General features: G+C 44.3%; 1 protein-coding gene across 2 annotated transcripts in view; it reads right to left on the bottom strand.

Moving 5' to 3' along the window:
* Positions 1 to 22,484, bottom strand: part of TPCN2 (two pore segment channel 2) — a 42,323-nt gene extending 19,839 nt beyond the window's left edge. Inside the window, exons 1-9 of one of the 2 annotated variants that reach the window (XM_044436592.1) lie at positions 22,234 to 22,484; positions 13,480 to 13,541; positions 12,360 to 12,436; positions 11,312 to 11,489; positions 9,787 to 9,903; positions 8,132 to 8,238; positions 6,518 to 6,590; positions 1,514 to 1,604; positions 372 to 437 (exon numbers count right to left, since the gene is read on the bottom strand). In XM_044436592.1, coding sequence (XP_044292527.1) covers positions 372 to 437; positions 1,514 to 1,604; positions 6,518 to 6,590; positions 8,132 to 8,238; positions 9,787 to 9,903; positions 11,312 to 11,489; positions 12,360 to 12,436; positions 13,480 to 13,541; positions 22,234 to 22,405 — 943 coding nt within the window. In that variant the 5' untranslated portion in view covers positions 22,406 to 22,484. The remainder of the gene's footprint in view (positions 1 to 371; positions 438 to 1,513; positions 1,605 to 6,517; positions 6,591 to 8,131; positions 8,239 to 9,786; positions 9,904 to 11,311; positions 11,490 to 12,359; positions 12,437 to 13,479; positions 13,542 to 22,233) is intronic. The other variant, XM_044436593.1, reaches the window with a different exon arrangement.
* Positions 22,485 to 23,862: the final 1,378 nt, after the last annotated feature.

Below are 23,862 nucleotides of genomic sequence, written 5' to 3'. Positions count from 1 at the left end.
CACAGAGAGTCTCTTCTCAAGAACTCCTCGGAGCTCCTCAAAGTCCATAGAGACAGAGAAATAACCCAGTGTTGGTTCCTTCTCGGTTGAAGACAACAGATGAGTTGCTGACTCCTCCCTGCCTGAAACTGGAACCTCATCAGAGCATAACTCAGTTGACACAGCAACCAAGAAATGACTCCTTTTGTTCCCGCTTGTCAGGGCACTTCAGTTTCGCCTCTGCAAGTCACCCAGTGTTTAAGCATATAATATTAAAGCCATAGAAATTCCATCCTGCCTCCCACCATTCCCAAAATTTAAGGTGTAATCATACAGAGATAACTAAAAACAAAATTCACATTCAATGTCTTCCAAAGGAAAAACCAACTCACCAATTACTGTGAAGACTATAAAGAAGATGCAATATGCTCGATTCTTAGAGTAGGCAGGAATCATCACTGTACAACAATTTTAAAAAGTTTAGAAATGTTGAGCCTGAAAGTAATAAATCCAGATGAAAAATCCTGAAAGGAAGAGACACAGGGCTGGTTCGCACAATCACCATGGCTTAACCCACAAGGTTGTTTTCCCCTCAAATAAGGCATGCTGTCCAGGTTCGGAAGATACAACAAGCCACACTCCAACAGGTTATTAAGCTACTGGTGTTCACCATGCACCGTCCCTGTGCTTTGTCCAAGCCATGTGATTGTGCAAGCCAACCTAACCATCACCCTGGGCCAATATGGAAGCTTAGCCACCACTAGTTCCACATACGTACAGCCTTATTGCTCAGATGAAGCGCAGAGCAAGCCTGTATTCTAGTTCTGCCAGATCTGCTTAGCACTTGACTGGCCTTTGTATCAGTCACAACAACAACTTTCTTCTCTCTCCAAACACTGTCTTACTACATTTGAAGAATGAAACACACATTAATGGCCACCAGTGCTGTAATGGTACATTTTGAGAATCCATAATGGCTATAAATCTATGTATATTTCCACCTTGCTTTCCTATAATTTGCAATCTAACCAGATGTTAACATTCTGGTTAGAAACCTATTCATAAAACAAGGAAGGCCTCCTAATTCCAAACTATGGGCAGCATCTATTGATATCATTCTGTTGGCACAAAGTTTCTATCATTTATAGAAATCCCAGGAGGCAAACAACACTCAAACTGCATAAATATAAACAACCAAATGACCTGGTTCACACATAATAACAACCCAGGTATGGAGTATGAGTTGCTCTTGAGACATGAGTTTTCATTATGTGCAACTACTCCACTATGGTTTAACCTCACAACCCATAGTTAAGCCATAGAGCACAGTTTGCATGTAATGCCAGTCTCCAATTCAACAATCCCTTCTCAATGTCTTCTCTGGATTTTCATTATGTGTGAATCAAATGAATGGGTAAACTCACAACTTAAGAACTGGGTCAATGCATATTTTCATTCTGTTCATTGGAGAGAGGGGAGGGGGAGGGGGAGGGGGAGGGACAGAGAGAGAATGTTCTTGGCTAAGTCTACTTACCATCTGGATTATTTGCAGTCGTTAGCAGTACCAGCAGTGAAGTCAATGAATCAGGTAATTTGTGAAAATACCCTTGCCATTCTTTGTCCTGCTAAACAAAGAGATACAAGGCATTAGCAAGGCATATTGCAGAACAAACAAAAGCCACTTAAGAACCAGAATTCCTAATATTGCACTGCTGTCAAGTTCAAGAGCATGCTGCCACACAGTCATCCAAACATGCTAGTCTGTTAGGCAGATCATGACAGTGTGGGAGAGAAAGGCCACACAACCCAAAGTAATGATCCATCCAAGTACTTCAAGCAGACAACTAAGTACAGTGGTACCTCAGCTCACAAACTTAATCTGTTCCAGGACTCTGGTCATGACCCAAACTGGTCATGAGCCGAGTTAAATTTAGAATTATTCCTATTCGTAAGGTTCAATGTGAATAAGGTTAATCCGTTCTGTAACTATTTTTTTTAATCAGAAAAATGTGAAGCAAAGTGACAAAGAACAACAAAGATCACAACCATCTCCCCACTCTGAGCACGAGTGCAGCCATCTCCCTGCCCTCCCAGCACGACCGCGATCACGGTCATCATCCCTGCACGCACCCGTCATCCTGGCGTGCTGAGGGGGGGAGGAGAGTTGGGTGCGATCACGGGAGCACTGGGGGGAGATGGGCGTGAACGCAGGCCCGCTCAGGGGGGAGATGGGCACGATCATGTGGGGGAGGTAGAAGGCTGAGATCATGGTTGCGCTCGTGCAGGAATGATGGGCACAATCATGGGCATGCTCATGCAGGAAAGACGGGTGCGATCTTGGCCATCTCCCCCCTGCCCCCAGCACGATCATGGCCATCTCCCCACTCGGATGGGTGGGGAAATTGCCACAATAGAGGCCGCCACCCAGTGCAGAGTTCATGACCTGAGTCAAAATTTTTATGAAATTTTTGTTTGCAACTCAATTTGGTCATGAACTGAGGCATTCATGACCTGAGGTACCACTGTACTTAAGAAATCAATAAACAAAGAGAAAAAAATGAAATGCAAACAAAACAAGTATAGACATGTCTCTAGTTTCACGTTTTTCTTTTCCTCTTCCTTTCCATCTTTTCTCTTTTTTTCCTTTTTTTTTAAGTAAACTTTTTCTATTAATCAATACAATTTACCTCCACAAAATGGTGTTTATATGGGCATTTGCAAAAGTATTTGTGTTTGAACTGGTGTCAGAAAGACTAAAAACAAGCGTGTTGTTGTTAGTCGCGAAGTCGCGTCCGACCCATCGCGACCCCATGGACAACACTCCTCCAGGCCTTCCTGTCCTCCACCATCTCCCAGAGTCCACTTAAGCTCACATCAACTGCTTCAGTGACTCCATCTAGCCACCTCATTTGCTGCCATTCCCTTCTTCTTTTGCCATCTATTGTTCCCAGCATTGGGCTCTTCTCCAGGGAGTCCCTCCTTCCCATTAGGTGGCCAAAGTATTTGAGTTTCATCTTCAGGATATGGCCTTCTAAAGAGCAGTCAGGGTTGATCTCCTCTAGGACTGACTGGTTTGATCGACTTGCAGTCCAAGGGACTCGCAGGATTCTCCTCCAGCACCACAATTCAAAGGCCTCAATTCTTCGGCGCTCAGCCTTCCTTATGGCCCAACGTTCACAGCCATACATTGCAACTGGGAAAACCATAGCCTTATTCTATGCACTTTTGCTGGCAGGGTGATGTCTCTGCTTTTTAGTATACTGTCTAGATTTGCCATAGCTTTCCTTCCCAAGAGCAAGCGCCTTTTAATTTCTTGGCTGCAGTCCCCATCTGTGGTGATCTTGGAGCCCAGGAAAATAAAATCTGTCACTACCTCCATTTCTTCCCCATCTATTTGCCAGGAAGTGAGAGAACCGGATGCCATGATCTTAGTTTTCTTAATGTTGAGTTTCAAGCCAACTTTTGCACTTTCCTCTTTCACCTGCATCAAGAGGCTCTTTAGTTCCTCTTCACTTTCTGCCATTAAAGTGGTATCACCTGCATATCTGAGGTTGTTGATATTTCTCCCAGCAATCTTAATTTCAACTGGTGATTCCTCTAGCCCCGCCTTTCTCATGATGTGCTCTGCATATAAGTTAAATAGGCAAGGTGACAGTATACAGCCTTGCTGAACTCTCAATTTTGAACCAATCAGTGGTCCCATGTCCAGTTCTCACTGTTGCTTTTTGACCTGCACATAGGTTTGTCAAGAGACAAGTAAGATGGTCAGGTACTCCCATCTCTTTAAGAACTTGCCATAATTTGTTGTGATCCACACAATCAAAGGCTTTAGCATAGTCAATGAAGCAGAACTAGATGTTTTTCTGGAACTCCCTAGCTTTCTCCATGATCCAGTGTATGTTGGCAATTTGATCTCCAGTTCCTGTGCCTCTTCGAAATCCTGCCTGTACTTCTGGTAGTTCTCGGTCCACAAACTGCTGGAGCCTAGCTTGCAGGATTTTGAGCATAACTTTGCTAGCATGTGAAATGAGTGCAATGGTGCAGTAGTTTGAACATTCTTTGGCATTGGCCTTCTTTGCAATTGGAATGTAAACTGACCTTTTCCAATCCTGTGGCCACTGTTGAGTTTTCCAAATTTGCTGGCATACTGAGTGTAGCATTATTACTGCATCATCTTTTAAGATTTTGAACAGCTCAGTTGGAATATTGTCACCTCCACTAGCTTTGTTGTTGCTCAGACTTCCTAAGGCCCACTTGACTACACATTCCAGGATGTCTGGCTCAAGGTCAGTGGACACCCCATCGTAGTTATCAGGGACATTAAGCTCTTTCTTGTATAGTTCTTCTGTGTAATCTTGCCACCTCTTCTTAATCTCTTCTGCCTCTGTTAGGTCCCTGCCATTTTGTTCCTTTATCATGTCCTTCTTTGCATGAAACATTCCCTTCATATCTCCAATTTTCCTCTGGTCCTCCCTATTCTATTGTTTTCTTCTATTTCTTTGCACTGTTCATTTAAGAAGGCATTCTTATCTCTTCTAGCTATTCTCTGGAATTCTGCATTCAATTGGGTATATCTTTCTCCCTAGCCTTTTGCTTCCCTTCTTTCCTCAGCTATTTGTAAAGCTGCCTCAGACAGCCATTTTGCTATTTTGCTTTCTTGCATTTCTTTTTCTTTGGGACGGTTTTAGTTGCTACCTCTTGTGCAATGTTGCGAACCTTCGCCCATACTTCTTCAGGCACTCTGTCTATCAGATCTAACTCCTTAAATCTATTTGTCATCTCTACTGTATCTTCATCAGGGATATGATTTAGGACATACCTGAGTGGCCTAGTGCTTTTCCCTACTTCCTTCAATTTAAGCCTAAATTTTGCAACAAGAAGCTCATGATCTGAGCCACAGTCAGCTCCTGGTCTAGCTTTTACTGACTCGATAGAGCTTCTCCGTCTTTGGCTACAGAGCACATAGTCAATCTGATTTCTGTGTTGACCATCTGGTGATGTCCATGTGTAGAGTCGTCTCTTGGGTTGTTGGAAAAGAGTGTTTCCTATGACCATTGTATTCTCTTGACAAAATTCTACCAGCCTGTGCCCTGCTTCATTTTGTACTCCAAGGCCAAACCTGCCTGTTATTCCGGTTATCTTTTGGCTTCCTACTTTAGCACTCCAATCCCCCATAATGATAAGGACACCATTTTTTGGTGTTAATTCTAGAAGGTGTTGTAGGCCTTCATAGAACCGGTCAACTTCAGCCTCTTCAGCACTAGTGGTTGGGGCATAGACTTGGACTACTGTGATGTTGAATGGTTTGCCTTGGATTAAAACTGAGATCATTCTGTCAATTTGGAGATTGTATTCCAGTACTGCTTTTCCTACTCTTTAATTGACTATGAAGGCTACTCCATTTCTTCGGAGGAATTGTTGCCTGCAGTAGTATACCTGATGGTCATCTGAATTAAATTCACCCATTCCTGTCCATTTTAGTTCACTGATTCCTAAGATGTCGATGTTCAGTCTTGTCATCTCTTGTTTGACCACATCCAGCTTGCCTTGATTCATGGATCTTACATTCCAGGTTCCTATGGAGTATAGATCTTTACAGCATCGGACTCTCCTTTCACCACCAGATACATCAGCAACTGAGTGTCCTTTCAGCTTTGACCCAGTCGCTTCATTCTTTCTGGCGCTACTAGTACTAGCCCTCTGCTCTTCCCCAGTAGCATATTGGACACCTTCCTACCTGAGGGGATCAACTTCCGGTGTCATATCTTTTTGCCTTTTGGTACTGTCCACGAGGTTTTCATGGCAAAGACACTGGAGTGGGTTGCCATTTCCTTCTCCAGTGGATCACATTTTGTCAGAGCTCTCTGCTATGACCTGTTTGTCTTGGGTGGCCCTGCACGGCATAGCTCATAGCTTCATTGAGCTACACAAGCCCCTCCACCACAACAAGGCAAGATTCATGAGCTACATGTATCAATTTTCAAGTTGGTATGATCTTATATTTAGCACCCATTAATTCCTTTGGCATATTATCTTAACACAGTGAATATAAAATGGAAGAGTTGCACATTTTATTTCTAGATAATAATGGGCTTTTATGCAATTTTTCAAATTGGGTTCTTTCACAAAAATAGCTCCCTTTGTGGGGCAGTAAAACTACCATCTGAGAGGTTTACTCTTACAAAAATGGGGATAAAGTTAAACCCTCAGTGACAAAAGGATAGACACAAAGACAAAGGGGTAGGTAAAATAATGGTAGAGAAGGAGTTTGATGAATGAGAATAAAGTAAAATTATAATGAAATTATAAAGCAAGGGTAAGAGGAAACAAAAATACAAACACAAACATGAATTAATCAGGCCTATCATAACATTATACCTAGAACACAGGGAAAATAATACGTATTTCAGAAAGAGATGGGAAGGTTGTTTGTTTGTTTTTTTTTTTTGTTTAAAACCAATTCCACCTGTCACAATTTCTGGCAGTGACTTTTGCTCTCCGACAGTGAACTATGACATTAATCATCCATGTTAGTTACCTTTGTTCGAGCAAACAGCAGCATGCCAAACATGGTAAAGAGAAACAGGTGAACAGCTAATAGCAGCATAACACTAATAGGAAGAAAATACAAAGGTCAGCATTAGTTCTTTCATTAAAATGCAAGGAGGATGCAGGGGAAGAGGTGCCATTGTACATTATGTGATAGCAATCAAGAGTTCGGTTTTTAAAAACTTGGTTGCACTCTGGAAAATGCCTCAGCTGAGAAAATCATCACATTCTAGGCCATGGTCCCCAGTGTGGTATCCATGGGCACTGTTAGCACCTGCAAGCACCTTCAATGGCATCCATGAAGGGGTCCCCAACATGGCGCCTCACAGACACCTGAAAAAAAAATCCCATTTTAAAATACAGGCATGGATTTGGATGAAACGCATGCAGCTTTCTCGCTGTTCTACATAGGCTTCAACAAAAGTGGACCAGATATTAAGATGTATTTATTAGAAGTTGGCATCCAAAGGCCATCCGTTTATCCATCAAAAGCCTTGCAATGTCCTCAGTCTAGTGCATGAGAGGTGTCTGCATATCCATCCAATTGTGTAATATCAGTTTTTGCCTATCAAAACAGTGCATTTGTTAATTTCTGTGAGGGTGTATGTCAGTGAATATTAAAGACTACTGCAGTACAAAAATTATCTGTATAATAGCCTCCTCCCAGAAAGAAGCAACTACTTGTACTGTGCTACCAGCAATTAGCTGAATTGGACCACCACTTATAGATGAGACATTGCAGAGTCTAATAGACACCAAATGGTTTTTGCTGAATAAAACATAGCCTAAGATCAAAACATGAACAGGCAATGTCGAAACAGTGATCCTCCAATTTAACATTTTGTGGTGCTGCTCATAGCAGTTTCTCAAATTCCCAAAGGCACCCACAAGTCCAAAAAAAGGCTGGGGACCACTGTTCCAGGTAATCCAGTCAAAATCTAGAAAGCAAGAAATATATTCTCTCCTACAGCAGAGTAAAAATGATTCACTAACAGCACACCCCTTCCTCTTTCAGCAAAATCTCAGCTGTACTCGAGACCACAAATCAACCTTCAGCTTTCAACTGCTGCACTGCAAGGATCATTGCAGTTACACTCCACAGTTCCTTTCCATTTCCAGCATTGGTTCGAACAAGTCATTTGAGGCTTTTCTTCATTTCTTCCTGATAAATGGTAATACAATGCCAGGAAAGAATGGCTACATTTTTACAGTATTTATGGCAAGGGTGCAGAACTTGAGGTCTGGAGATCAAAGAAGGTCCAACTATGATCCCAGTGTAAGGTTCCCCTGAAAGCTACACACTCTGCTCCCAGCCCCAAGCCCTTTCCCCAACCACCAGCTGTTTGGAGGTTTCCCAGTTATTCCAAGTTTTTCCCATTCTAAAAGGTTGAAATGCCTCTCCTAAAGCTTGTTTACAGGCAGTAACTGCTTTTAGCTAAACTCTGCTTGTATTTTTGGCCCCACCTATTTTCCCTTCAGCTTGGTAGCCCTACCATATTTCTCCAAAATTTGGAGAATTTGGTCCTTGGGCTGAACAAACACCCTAATTTTGTCTTTACTACTCACTGACCAAAGGAAATCACTACAATCACCAAATCCTTACCTTGCAATTTCTGGCAATGTCCTCTTGATGCTTTTTAGTGTCTTTTTCATCATAGAAGAATTCTGAAGGAGAAAGAAAGGCCGCAGTATCCGTCTGATCCTCAGAATCTAAAATTTAAAGGAAAGAGAACATATTTAGTGATGATGAAACAAGATAACATCCAAGCAAGAGAATCAATCCATTCTCAATGCATTATCCACAAAGATTTGTCAAATCAAACAGCAAGGCTTAATTTTGAAAAAAACAAAACAAAATGAGCTATGTTTGAAGAGGATTTTTAATTGAACTTGAACTGCCTATGAAAGGAAAGTATTTTTCCACAACTGATCTCCTATATGATGGAGAGATGAAATAAATTACCATGATAGGGAGATAACCCTATATATAAAATGGAGGACAAAAGAAAAAAAAAGGATTGAACGAATAACCAAAAGTAAAAGCTTTAAAAACTACTATCAATTATTAACAACTATTTGGCAAGATTCACATGCATGGTCCTGTCTGAAACATCACTAAACCACAACATGAAACCACAGAATAAAGTTATTACAATTAGGAAGTAGCACCTGTAGGGTCAATTTTCACTTCCCATTCTCCCATGACAAAGTTTCCTTGTTAAGGGAAAGACTTCCCCACATTCTGAAAAACAATTTCAAAATAAACTTTCTTCAGACCATGGCTATCTATGCAATATGGCCACAGGAGTTTCACAACTAATTCTCCAGCAAGAGAGAACCAGGGGGAAAGTTACCATGTAGCGGCTTTTTCTTGGGTTACATGATGTTGTTATTTCTTCTTGCGAATTGAAGCTAAGTAAAATGAAAAGAAGAATTGGACACCTTTGTCCTACACACACGCATGGCTGCACAACTCTTGGATGAGACTAACTATGTAGACTAAGCATCTAGAGCATGGGTCCTCAAACTAAGGCCCAGGGGCCAGATCTGACTCACTGTGCCCATTTGGACCCACCGCGCCTGTGCGCCCGCCCACCACCACCCACCTCGCCCCACGCACAGGGAGGCAGCGGTTCGCTCGCTCGGAGAAAATGATCTCCAAGCAAGCAAGGCACTGCCTCGTGGGCCTGCCTCCCCTCCCCTCCCCTCACTGCGCACCTGCCCACCCGCGCCTTGCCAAGCACCCCACCCCCACCTCAGTGCACGCATACACGGACACACTGCCCCCTCACCAGCCTGCATGCACCGCCAGTACCACCTGTCCGGCCCACACCCAGCACTGGCACCTTTCAACTGGCCCTCTGCTGAAAAAGTTTGAGGACCCCTTTTCTAGAGTATCTACATCTGGATCTGGATCTGCTTTATAGGCCTGGTCTTGATAGAGCCAGCATGATAAATGAGTTATGCCAGGAGGAGGACATGGTGTGTACAATCCTGTTAATTCTCCTGGACTGCTCAGAGACTTCTGATATTGGTGACTATGGTGTCCTTCTGGATAGGCTCTTTGGATAGGAGGTAAATAGTTTTGACTAACAGGATAACACAAAGAAAAACTCCCCAAAATTAAGGAAGCTTAATTATCCAAATCAGAGCCATGTGCACCTACATAAAAGTAAAAATAGATAGAGAAGGCTCAGCTGCGTATCATGCAATCAGTGTTAACATGTAGTTTGACCCTCAATAACACACACTCCTTACCTCATTACAGGAAAAGCTTAGCGAGACACTCCAGTCTACAAGGGAGACGACTAACACACAGATATATGCAATCAACCACTTGGTTTTCTGAAATTCTTCCCATCCTATCAGGTAACTCTGAAAAGGTAACACATGTTTGAACAGCAGTTAGTTCATCACAATATAAGAATATTAATAGGAAAGGAAATTACTCCAAAGCGGGTGTTAATTTTCATATTATCTTTTCTGAAAAGAGCCAAACCTGCCTATTGGAATGAAACAGTCATATAGGAGCTAGCTCAGAAGAACTGTTTGCCTGCTTTGTTATTCCTAGACCCAGAACCAGGACAATGTTTAAATCCCTCTGCTATACAGCTAGCAAAAAGGAGGGCAATTCAAATATGCCTCATGTGCTTAATAGCAGTCAAAGATTGGTAGCTGCTGCCCGAGTTGTTTCAGAGAATACTTGTTGGGCACGGCGGACAATAAAGCACACAATCAATCTTTCTCCTTAAAGTTGTTGAAAAAACATGATAAACATCTGCTGTGTAAGAATGAGCACTTAAAAATACAAAAATTCTATTGTTTCAGGCTCTACAGATTCTGTTTCTGAAACTAAAAAATCCTTCGCATGTACCCAACTGACCTATTATTCACAAACGTCTGACCAATCCCTCCAAAAATGCACAAGCATAATGACCTAATAAATGTAAGAAGCAGAGCAGTGGAAATTATCAAAGCAGTTATGGGGAAGGCAAAAAGAGCACTGTTATCTCGGCTATTATCACCAGTGAGATAAAATCATCCACAAAAAAGGGATTCTTCCTGTCAGTGGCACCCCATTAAAATACCCTCCCCAAATTGGTTATCCAGGACTCAGCATTAGTATGCTTTATGCACCAGGCAAAAGCATATTTTATTTACCTACACTTTTTAACTGAGCAAGTATTAGTCTGCTCTAAGGCTTACCTTCCACTTTCATCTTTGTTTTTGTATTTTATTTTGTTGCCTTGAGGCTGTACACCAAGGGCTGGCAGAAAAGTAGACCTCCAGGTGTTTTGGACTTCATCTCCCAGAAGCCCTCACCAGCATGATCAATGATCAGGAATGTCATTAGTTTCTGCAGACCTACTTTCTGCCTGCCCTGTTGTACACCACTCTGGAATCAAGTATGGCAGGAAGTAGATACATGCTTTAATTAATTAATTAAACAGCAACAACTGATTCAATGCAAGCATTATATGCTTCTATATGCCACCTCTGGCAAGAGCAGCTGTTGATGACACAGTAGCAGAACCCATGTGGGCTGTGCAAGGTCAACCAGACAAGGATGCCCAAGAGGCACCAAAGATTGAGGTGGCACAGCAATGCAGCAGTACTTATCTGTGATCTAAAATTACATCACACACTCAGGGAGCCATGCAGCTAATGGGGAGGGCTAAAATCAAATAGACAGACAGACAGACAGACAGAGCAGTTCAGAAAAAGCTATATTTGAGCCCCACCTATCTAAATGGTATTTAGACATGCCCAAGAGATTACTAACCTTTACTGAGACATCCATTATAAAGACAAGGAAACAGAGCAGTTCAATGCTCTCGGTCAGGCCACAGGGAGGCTCCCATGCTTTTGAGCGATATCGCACATCTGACGTAGCAGTGAAGGAAGAAGGGTTTTCGACAAAAGGGAGAGCCAGGATTAGCGTAATGGCAACAACCAAAACCCTTTGAAAGCAAGAGAAAGCATTTGATCATTAAATGCAAAGGGAGCTTCCCCAAAACTAATTTGCCAGAAAGAACTGTGCAATAAACAGCCTATCAGTAGCAGTAGTCAAATTATATCTCAGGAAGGTGGGTAGTGGGGGAAAGATGAGCTTAACCAGAAAACAGAATGTCTCTGCAGTGTGCAGTACTTAGTTCCCTAAACCATGATACTGTAGTGGAAGGAAATCAAGATCTTTATTCCCATCTCTTTGAACTAGAGAGCAGAGAGCACCTGGTCAAAGCAGAAGCCAAACCATTCAAAACAACACCATGTTGCATTTCATGGTTTTAATTGTTGTGAGCTATCCAGAGAACTTTAGCTATTAGGCAGTAGTACAGAAACGTAATCAATCAATGAATCAATCAACAAATCGCTATTACAAACATTCCCAAAACTGTAACCCACCAAATCTGTTGGACCTCAATTCCCATCATCCCCACACTGATAGCTATCAAACTCAATGACCATTCTAGATGCTGCAGCATAACTTTCTCCCATCTTCTGAGAATAAAAATACTTCTTCCCTTTTTTGTTGAACTTCGTTACTGAAGGGGAAAAAATCAAACAGGTGTTGCTTCCAAAATGTACAGTGCTTCTAACTTATTGTCAGAAGTGTTGTGATGCCCGTCTCTTATCCCATAACATTCCAGTGCTGCAAAACTGAAGAGGCTAACACAACCGCTAGTTGGCTGAGCATGTTTATTGGGACTGAAAGAAGTAGAAAGGATTTGTAGATCCAGAGAAAGGCAACTGCTTTGAGTGCATTATCCTGCATTATCCTTCACTGATAATGAAGGAAATACACCAGTTAAAAATACCCCATTGCTTACCATTGGCAAACTTCTGAATAATACCACCGATAGAGCCACAAGGAGTTTGAGTCCACACGGTGATTTATGGAACGATACTAGAGAGATGAAAAATAATTCATGCATCAAATTTTGCTGTATTCCTGAAAGGTGGAGGCCAAATCACATGAAGTTATATATGCAACCCTGGGCTCATCCAAACTAACATCTAATAACTAAGGAAGTCAGGGCTAGAGGAATTACAAAATATGTAACATACAGCTACACTTCAGGTTTTGCTTCAACTAATTATAGGCAGATGGCACCCCCAGGACCTGCCTCCTACCCTTCCCAAGCCCTGCCCCCTGGCCTAGGAAGAGGAATACCCTTACCTCTAAGGGTATAACAAGAGAAAACAAGGGAAGATCTCGTCTTCTCCAATTAGAAAGTACAAGAAGATGCCCTTCTACTTGCCCTTCTCGCACCACTCATTCCCCAAATGGAAAGCAAGTGGTACAAAAGGAAGATGACCAGCTCAGCTGGGATTTTCAGGAGGCTGCTCGCCTGTATGCGCAGCAGTGCAGTTGTTTCCCAAGAGGGCGATCCATGCTTGTCTGTGGACAGGGCGAAAGTGGTGGGGAGTGCCTGCTGTCCATTCAGGAGGGGGGCAGCTTCAGGGCAGGGCTCCCTGCATGAGGGGAGATTTCCCTCAACCACCTCCCTCCGCATTATGGGAGGCAGTTGAGGCCCCATCGGTGAGGGTGTTCAAAGATAGGCTAGACATGTACATGGTGGCCATGTCGTAAGTGGAGTCAGATGGAGCCGGAGGTCAGACTCGGTGGCCCAGGCAGTCCCTTCTGACTCACTCTGTTCCTATATTTCTATGATGTCTCCTAGCTTGCCAAACCTAATCTATGCAGGCAATTTGCTCACAGACCAAAAGGCATTTCCCGTATTCTGTGTTCTGTTACAACATTCTATTACTGAACAGCTGGTAAGACTAAACTACAGAAACCTACAGAAGGTTTTTACCCATGCAGCATAAACCCAACGGGAAACAAAATAACTGTGGCCCTAACCAATAGTTCCTTTCTGTATGCACTAATCACTACTCTGCAGCTGCGAGACAGCCGAACAGAAGAGGCACACACCAGAGATTTACCTGAATTGCATCTTCAATGAATACTACAGCTTGCTTGACGTACAGATTATGTTCATCAATAACTGCAAAACCAAAGAAACAATGGACATTTCATAGATGCTACTGACTGGTTTCAGCATTCATGAAAACCTTAGCACAAAATGTCTGATGTTCCTTTATCCCTTGAGAGCCACCATGATGCAATGGGTAAGAGTGCAGGACTAGGGCTCAGGAGATCGGGCTTGTAGTGCCCACCCAGCCATGGGGGCACACAGGGTGACTCGCTCACTCTCAGCCCAACCTACCTCACAGGGCAGCTGCTGTAAGGATAAGATTGAGAGGAAGAGGAAGAGAACTGTGTATACTGCTTTGAGTGCCTTGAAAGGAAAAAGGTGATATATAAATATAATAAACAATAAATAAATAAAATCAAGATCACGCACTTCTGAGGACTGCAGACAACATGCCATCGTATCTCCAGGCTTCTTTAGGTAGTATTACCGCTAATATTATTAACATAATTATTACCATTAATATATTATTAATAACAGCATTAGAAAAAAAAGAAACTGCAAGCCCTTCTACTGGCTGACACCATGATAAAGAGAACAGATGCACACATACACACCATTTGATTGTCATTTACACCACATCTTGGGGTAGCTGGACTCCCCCAGCTCACATTCTGTTGTGTGATTTACACATGAGTAAACCTAAAGTGGTGTTAAAACATTATTCATGCTAGCATGGGTATGGCATAGAATTGTTTCTCCTAGTAGAGTCACTGTTCTAGGGAGTATGAAGCTGCAATCTCAGTCCCACTGAATTCAAAGCAGCTACAAACCAAGGTCTGACCTTTTGAACAGGCTGTGTGAACTGACACCATTGAAAAAGCAAAGAAATTGAGGTGAATCTGAGGGCGAGAAATCACTTCTGCTCCATCCAGCTAGCTTGTGCATCTGACCTGAACAGATCTGTCTGTGACTCATCTGACCAAAAGAAAAATCTGCAGCCATATGGATAGTTTTATAAATCCCAGCTAAGTGACCTGGGAATCAATAATTAATATATGGCCTGTGATCTTAAAGCATCCCTCAGATACCACAAAGTAGTGCCACACAATTTATATACATTGCACAGTCTTACAAAATAATAAAACTCTGCAATGAGAAAACAAACAGGGCACATACAATATAATCAGGATGATAAGAGTCATAAAACAAAATCATAGTTAGAATATTCTTATTAAATCTAAAGTTCAATTCCTTTCAATTAACAAAAGAGTCATCAGGAAATCTTATATTTATTTATCTATCAGTCATACATGATTGGCGGAGATTAGGTGGTTATGTTTGGTAGACTTCCTGTACATTCAAGATGACTCTGCTCAACCAGGTCAACTTCTCCATTTTTATAGCTTTCTACCTAACATTAGCTCCGGTTCTTTATCTTAAATAAACAAGTATGCATTCTGACACAAACAGAAGCTTCAGGCACACTCACAATGTCAACATAACCCCTACATCTACTCTGAAGAGGGCCTCCCCTAACACAGCGAGGACTTACAGCTAACTTCAGAAGAACCCAGCTGCGGGTCCATCCCATTCTGGGTTATGGAACCTTCCAAGCACCAGCCAACCCACATGCAGCAAACTCCCTTGTCCCAGTTCCATGAGCATATTTTTGCTTATGTAAGGACGTAAGAACAGCCATGCACTACCAAGGATGCATCTAATGCTGCATTCATTTCACACTGTGGCCAACCAGCTGCCCGCAGGAAACCCACAAACAGGAAATGCGTGTAGCAGTATCCTCCTGCCCATGTTTTGCAGCAACTGGTGTACATCAGCACAATGCCTCTGACACCATTGGCAGCATACAGCCATCAGGTCACTTTATCCTCCGTAGATCTATCCAGCCCACTTCTAAAACCATCCAAACTGATGGCTGTATCTCAAAATTAGATCAGAGTACATGTAGGACTAATCATTCTGAACTTATAGTTGATTGAACCCAACATATTTTTGGGTTGGTCAAAACCACATCATGCTTGAGGTTACTTTCTGACTGTTTCCTGCTGCCATTTTGCATAGGATGAAATGATTCAATTCAGAGAAATGAAACTGTAAATAAAGGATTATAGCAGTTTATACCTCAGTGAACCCTGCCCTTTTGTTTACTCTTGTCCAGCACACATTCTAACAAAAAAGAACACCCAAGTAACTTGGCAGAGCAACTAAAACAAAATGACAAACCAGCACTGGTATCAGCTACAGGAGAACAGCAGCAAAGCACTTCTGTAACAAGCCCTAACACCTCCTAAAATATGGATCCAAAGTGGAGCAAGCAAGTTTCAATATCAGACTCTATGGGAACAATCTGTTATATGTAACTGGGAGAGATCCGGGGGTCAGATTCACCATTCAGAAGCAAGTTATCCCACAACCCTGGGGGCCAGTAGGGCCCAACCGAGTCTTAAAGCACCCTGAGGTGGCGGACCTCAACCCCACTCCTCGGCCGCCCACTGCGCCTTTTCGCGGCTCTAATGCCGCTCGCCCTCAGCCAAAAGGACATCCTCCTCCCCGGAGCCCTGCCAATTCCACCCGCCCGTACAAATTAGTGTCGGCCGTTTTCCAGGTTCTCAACGAAACTAACCCCAACATAACCGAAAACTGCTGGCTGTGCTTGAGCCCCCAACTTCCTTTTTACACCGGAGTAGGGGTAAATGCTTCCCTTTCAGATCTCCGCAACCTCTCCTACTCCGAGAACTACCAGACTCACTGCAAATGGGGTCTCTACCCCGCCATAACCTTGGAAGGATTTTCGGGGGAGGGTACTTGTGTCACGGGTCCCCAAGGACCCTCGAACAACCCTCGCTGTGCCTCCACCATTACTCTAGCCCCCGGCACAAGCCCTTATTTACTGGCGGCTCCCAACGGAACTCTCTTCGCCTGCCGCACTGGGTTAACGCCGTGTGTATCCTCCACTCTCCTTGTGGCCCTCCCCAGTCCTTTGGCGACCCAGACACCTCAGCCTGATCTCTGCATTTTAACTCTCGTCCTCCCAAAGATCTACCTCGTCGATGGGGAGGTGACTCCTATAGGTGATTTGCCTGTTGGGGCTCGCGTTAAACAAGCCGTCCCTCTTTTGGCCCCCCTACTGCTCGGTCTAGGAGTCGCGGGTTCCGCAGCGGTAGGAGCAGGTGCCCTGATTAAGGGACATCAAGACATATTTTACCTATCTAAACAGGTAGACACAGACTTGCAAGAGCTTCACGGCTCCATTAAGTTTTTAGAACAATCTCTCAATTCTCTTGCCGAAGTGGCCCTCCAGAATAGGAGGGGGCTGGACTTACTCTTGCTAAAACAGGGAGGGCTATGTGTGGCACTGGATGAGAAGTGTTGTTTCTATGCAAACCACTCAGGAGTCATCAGGAATAGCCTGGATCTTGTCCGGACTAGGACAGAAGACCGAGAAAAGCGCCACATGGAAAAATCTAACTGGTACCAGCGGCTATTCAGCTGGTCCCCATGGATGACCAGCCTACTCTCCTCCCTGGCTGGACCCCTACTGGGGCTGCTCTTTCTTCTTATCTCCGGACCTCTCCTGATTCGATGGCTCTCTCGCTTTGTCCTAAAACACACCAACACTATAAAAGTGTTGACATTTTACACTAGAACTCAGCCGGGGCTAAACGGCTATAGCCCCCTTCCTGTGACTGAATCGAGGAATTAATTCCCATTAAGACCAGTAGGGAATGTTAGGCCTGACTCCCCAGGCTCCTGACATAGTGGAAATATCTATCATCTTTCTCAGGGCATTCAGGATAGGCATGACTCCTCTAGGCTCCAGATCTGCATGACACGGCTAAACATTAGAATAATCAGCTGTCTCAGGGCATTCATGATAGGCTTAGCTCCCCTAAGCTCTAGCCCATTCAAAATGTCTAGAGCTGTCTCAGAAAATTTCCCTCGGAAAATGGAAAGAGCTTACCTACGACGTAATGGGCAAAGATTGCCTAAAAGATGTAAATTAAAAGATAAAACTTACTGCTAACCAAATCTGCTTCTGTATATCGCTTGCTTAACTGCTGCTATGTGATTCTGTAACTTCCCATTGTCGCCATTATTCTCATTCTTGTCAAAAACTGATTGTATTGTTCCCCATTTGCCGAAAGCTGACTGTGAAGGTATAAAAATCTCGTTCCAACTCTGTTAGGGGCCGCATTCCCCCACGAATGTGGTCCCTGCGCAGGAATAAACCTCCTCTCTAACTTTACCATCCGGTCTCTGGTCTCATCTGTAAAACCGCGGGGTACAACACAATCAAGGCCCAGAATGAGAAGTGCATCAGAATGCATCTGTGCTCTCAGATCACTTCCACCCATTTTAATGAAATTTGTGAAAATGTTTCTTGAAGACATCTCCAAATCCCTTTTTTAAACACCATATTGTAGCCTTCACCTGACCATTTTAGAACTGTAGGTGCATATTCTGTATTTTACATGAGTAGTCCTACAATCTCTCTTCTTTTACATCGTCACAGAGTGCCTAGTCTAAAATATCCCTGAATTTCAGCTCCTTACCTCTTCCAAATGTAATTTATAAACATAGAAGAAAAATATCTGGAGTGATTAAAGTCACTCTGGAAGCTGCAAAGGAATAACTGGGTGGGGTGACTTTGTGACCCCAAACAAAAGCCTCAAAAGAAGGCACAAAGCAAGGTTCAATTCAGATCATCTTAGTCTCAATTTAAAGCTAAGATTTAAAGTTAAAGCCCCCAGTAAACAGAATCAAAAGCTATTAAGGGAATATGCTATGATTTTTAAAAATTTTGGCTAAACTATTCAACTAATTTAAGCAGAGAAGATTCAATGAGGCTGCTATTGTTATGCAGAGTGTCTTGGTTTGGATAGCCTCAGTGGGAATTAAAATATAAATTACTTGTGCTTCCTCATAGTTGAAAGCAATTCTTATGCTGCTTTCAACTCCTTGAGGGAAAATTCCAATCAGATCAAGGTTTCTAGAATTTTGCATTTTTATAGCCTCAGGCATTTTCTCCTGGGATTATAAAGCCATTGTAGAAGTGACATCTTAATCCAAGAAGGGCATGAAACAAGCAAACAAATAAACTTAACTGTTTGTTCACGGCCCAAGGAACTTTGTTTAAATCACATTTTAGGTGAAATATTACTCTTGAGGACAGAAGGAGAACAAGTTCTGGAGTTACAGTGTGGACATCAGTCTATCATTCTCGCACATGGTGCCTTCCACTGCAAGCAGAATCTTTTCTTCCCCCTACTGTACCATCAGCTGTGCGGCAGAAGGAAAAGTATGCTCCAACTCAATATAGTGAAAAAGCAGCCTCATACCTCTTAAAACTTTACATTTGTCTCCACAACTAGTATGCATGTTCCTTATTTCCAAACAGCAGATGAAGGAAGCCTGGCAGTTAAGATTCTGGGCGCGTGCTAAAGAGTGACTTCAAAGCACAGAATTGATAAATTGATTCTCAGCAGAGTGACAGTTGAATTATAAATCACTTAAGAGCTTGGATACAAACACTGTGGATGGGTTTGCAGGACGCAATTAGTCACAGTGCCTTCTTGTTGTCCAAACCCTGTTGTGGTATTTCAGCATGGTGCATTTGGTTTATAGAAACCACTGTAGGAAACAATGGTCTGTTCTATGGTTTCCACACTTCACCATGATTTCTTTAGTCCTCCAAACTCAGCATCATGGTTTCCACAGTCCTGATAGGTATCTATCACAGAATTCTCTGGAAGGAGTGGGAACTGCAGAATCTGCTCCAGCCATCCAGTGTGGGGTTGAATTTCAGGAACTATGGCTGATGAAATATGTGCCAACAGCCAGAGGTCTAAGTGAGGATGGAAACTATGATTGTCTGTCAGAAGACCTTTCCCTCACCACTGAATACTCATATCTGGCCCACTCATAAATGTGAACATGTAGAAGGCCTTGGGTAATGATCCAGTATTCCCAGAAATTCAGCACTAGATCTGTAAGCATTTTGTGAATTCCCAACCAATCTAGGATGCTACAGTTCTGGCAAAACTGGAGATTACTGTAGCCATGACACATATGGCCCTGCTGCTATGGATAATTTTCAGCTTCTGCTACCTGAGGATGCTGACAAGCTGCTTGGAGGACTAAAGTCTACCACTTGTTCTTTAGATGCTTATCCTCTGTGGCTAGTGAAGTCTGTCAAGGCTATATGGATATCAGGACGATTCTAGCAGTTCTGAATGAGGCAACAGTAAAATCATTGTTGAAGAAGCGAAGTCCCATGGCTATGCAAATTATCACCTCGCCTCAAATCCACCATTTCTGAGCAAGCTCTTGGAGTGGATAGTGTTGAGTCAGCTCCAAGCAATTTTGGATGACACAGATCTAGATTCACTCCATTACACGGAACATGACTTATTGGTTTTTCTGAACTCTCAGAAGTCTCTGCTACAACTGATTATGGTATCTTTCTGAATCATCACTCTGGGACAGTCCTTAGGAGCATGGTGTTCCAGTGGCTCCAGACCTTCCTGGAAAAGAACCCAAAAAGGCAGTACCAGGTATTTTTTTCCAGCCCTTGGCTATTGTCATTTGGGTTATCTCAAGGTTCCATCTTGCCCACAGTGCTTTTCAGCATCTGCAGGAAAATGCTGGAAGAAATTATTCAGAGATCTAGGCTGAAGTGTCATCCACACATTGATGACACACAGGCCTTCCTATATTTTTCCATCCAATCCTAGGAAGGCTGTTTAAAGCTTGAACAGGTGCCTGAGGACAGTACAGGAATGAATGAGCTCTAACAAGTTCAAATTTCCTCCAGACAAGATCAAAGTACTATGGACTAAGAAATTCGCTAATCTGGATGGTGTTTTGTGTCCGACTTTGGATGAGGTTCATACTATCTCTGAAAGGCCAAATAAGCAGTCTGCCAAAAGTGCCTTTTAACAGCCTAGATTAGTTCAACAGCTATAGCCCTATCTTGGGAATACTGATCTAGCCAGTAACAAATGACTGAGTTCTATCAGGTTACATTACTGCAGTGCATTCTGTGTGCGGCTGTCCTTGAGGACAATTCACAAAAAGCAACTGGTACCGAATGGGGTAGCTGAACTGCTTGTGGAACCTAGGCATTCAGATCACATTGGTCCTATTCTGACCTGGCCCAGACAACATGACAACTCACCCTGCTTTAAGTGGCTTGTGTTGCCGTGGAAGCAGGGGCTGTTTCACCACGGACGGTTGTTTTTTTCATGACTGTTCTAGAGCTGCTCTCAGCCAGATGACACAACCCACCATGGGTGAGCCCCAACAGCCAATGAACCGCTTGGCAAGACTGGCAAAAACTCCTTGCTGCTCTTGCTGTGAGGCTGCCAGGAGAGTGTCCTTGCCAGCAGCTTTCCCCTGCCTGCAGCAGTGCAGTGCTGCATCCTTGGTGGATGCTCAGTAGACCTCTCAGACTGTCAGCAAGGGTGCCTGGGATCCACTCCTCCTTAACAAGGGAGCATAGTCCCCTCAAAGAGGAGAAGGGTCATCCTTGCTGGCAACTGGAAGGGTCTACTCTCAAGCTGCTGGCAAGGATGGCTATGCGGCATGAGCCACTGATCTGCTATGTGGTGCTATGCCCTTGGGGCACCTAGGGCACCCCCCCCAGCTCCTCCCACCTCTTGCCTGAGACATCTACTCTTAGGCAGGTTGCAGGATGCTCAATCCCCTTGACAGCACCACTCATGGATAGGGCAGCACCACTGAAAAGATAGCATGCATTTTAGATGTGATCACCAGATTTATCCACAGTTATAGATATATCTGAAGTGTGGTTTGTCTGAAAATTTGTCCATAGATTTGTCTAAGACAGTATGACGTTGCTTTCATTTCAATTCCTTTCCTAATTATATCAAACATTAGAATTTTCCTTTTTCACAGCAGCCACAAGCAGAGCTCCAAGATGCCTTTCTTGGCCAGTCACCTCAGTCCTTGAGGTTGGCATTTTTTTTTTCCCATCGTGCATTACTTTATACTTGTGACAGAGCAAAGCAGTTCAATGTACACATCTCCAGTACAGCCAACAATATTTCAATAAGCAAGCAAAGCAAAGCAAAGCAAAGCAGACTGGCCATTCCCAAAGCTGCCTAATCAGCAAATAGTATTATTAGCAATCAAGTGATGATGCACTTTTTAGAAAGGAGCAATTCCTTAAACCAAACACAAGGGCCAAGACTGGCAATGGGTATTCTCAAATAGCCTTCATCTCAAACACATGGACCACAGCTACACTCTGAAATGGCTCATCTAATTCCAGGAATGTGTAAATTGGCTATTGTTGTGCAAGGGTGAGGAACAGACAGACTGCACATGTACAGAGGTGCTCTTCTTCATTACAGTTTCACTGTTCCACTGCAAGCCTTAAGCTGAGTAAAGGCTCATTTCACCTGCACTCAGTAATAAAAGTGCGCCTTTATTCATCTACTTGGGAGTTAAGTCCTATTGTACTCAGTGGGATTCGAGTAAGAAGACTGCTCTGTGGGCGCTCACTTCCCCGCTACACACACGAACACACAAACATGCACACATTGATTTAGGACAATCAACCCTGCATCCCGTGTCAGGGGGCGCAGCTCCTTGGCTCGTTTAAAGTCCCGGCTCCTCTCGCCGAGGAAGTAGGAAATAAAGCCGTGGCGTTGCAAAGAGTGCCCGGGTCTACTCTTCACCTAAGTGGCCCAGCCCCTCCCAGCAGCGATACCCCGCTCACCGTTCCGGACAGGGCGAGAGGAGGCCGCCGACCCGCCGCAGTGCCCAAGGTCTCCCGGGACAGTACTGTCCCTGCCCGAGGAGAGGCGACCCAGCCCTCGGTCACGCTCGGGAACTGCTGCCAGCGGCGGGGGCAGCAGGGGCTCTCTCTCCGGGCCGGTTCCCTGCTCCATGGGCTACAGCCGCAGGCGGAAGCGGCAGCTGCAGCAGCTCGCCAGAGGAGGAAGCGGCAGCTGGGCAGCGCCGGGTCCAAGGCGGGCAGGCGGACGCGCCTCTGCCGCTGATGGTTGCGCGCGGCGGCGGACGAGCTCCTCACGCGAGCGGAGAGGGGAGGAGCTGTGTGGCTCGGCGGGCCGCTCGTGGAGGCGCCAGTCCTGTTTTGCTAGGAAGCGGCTGGGTGGGACTACGGAAATGGGGTTGCTTCCCGGGTTTACAAATAAGTAGACGAGCGCGCAAGGCCAGTCTGCGGCTTCAAGAGCTGCCGGCAGCAATGCCGCTACTCGGCTTCCCCGGGACTGGCCGCCGTTGGAGATGCACAGAAAAGGACAGGACTTCTCGGGCCCTCCCTGAGCCGGAAGGAGAATGGAGGAATCCACATTTAGTAGTGGAGGAAACCCTGCACAGCCAGAATGAGAAGCGCACCCGGCGCTTTCGCAGAAAGTTTTCTGCTTTGTGACCTCTAGATGTATTGGACGACACAACTCCCATCCTTCTCCCAAGGCACAGTTGTTGTTGATTTCTATAGCACCCGTAGCCGAAGCTCTCGGCCAGATTACAACAAAGTTGGGGTTTTGTGGGAATTCTTGTCCAACATATCTGGAGGGCCGATACATCGTACGCACTAGTAAATAGGCTACAGCAGGCTTCAGAATACCCCAGCTTTTTGTGGCACATTTTATCAGTCTAGCTTAATGGTGGCTTCATGGGATCCGCGAGAGAACTATGCTCTTCATTAGCAATTGTTCCCCCAATGGAGACTTGGCTAGGTGAAAGGACAGGCCAGCAGGGCAAGAGCCAAGAGTTCACTGAAGGGGGCGCTTCCTCGATCCCCAACAAAGCCGTACAACAGAAGGGAAGCACTCAGGCACGTCCCTGTGCAAAGGAGGGAGGGCGTGAGGAAAAAACAGCCACACAAAAGGACTGCATTTTACCACTACACACCTACATTCTCTTGCTCCAGAATCAACTCACATTCATGAGTGAACCCGGGGGGAGGGCAGGAGCCAAGCAATATCATGACTCTTCCACTGCTAACGATATCCTCAGAGCCATAAACCCAAGGCCAAATCGCAGTTACGATGGACCGCGGGGTAACTCTTTGCAGTGACCAACTTCTGTATCCAATACTGAACGCGCACGCGCATACACGCGGGGAACAATAAACAAATAATGCATAATGTTTCTGAAAATTTCTCTCTTTCCTGGAAGAATAGATCTTTTCCATGGTAGAAAACAAAAAACAGCCTAGCTTCCCCTGTTACGGCAAGCAGCACTGCTGTATTGACATGCCTTGGAAGTATGGTATTCCCTCGAGCACCTCCAGGGCACTCGAGAAAGCGCCGTGGTCTGATTCGCACCCTACTTCGTGAGCGGGAGTCCGACGGGACACGCGCAGGCGCAGCCAGGCCGC

Source organism: Varanus komodoensis, unplaced genomic scaffold (assembly GCF_004798865.1).
Source record: "Varanus komodoensis strain SLA01 unplaced genomic scaffold, ASM479886v1 scaffold3, whole genome shotgun sequence".
Lineage (NCBI taxonomy): Eukaryota > Metazoa > Chordata > Lepidosauria > Squamata > Varanidae > Varanus > Varanus komodoensis.
The sequence above is the reverse complement of the archived record's forward strand: the minus strand, read 5'-3'. Positions and strand labels throughout refer to the sequence as shown.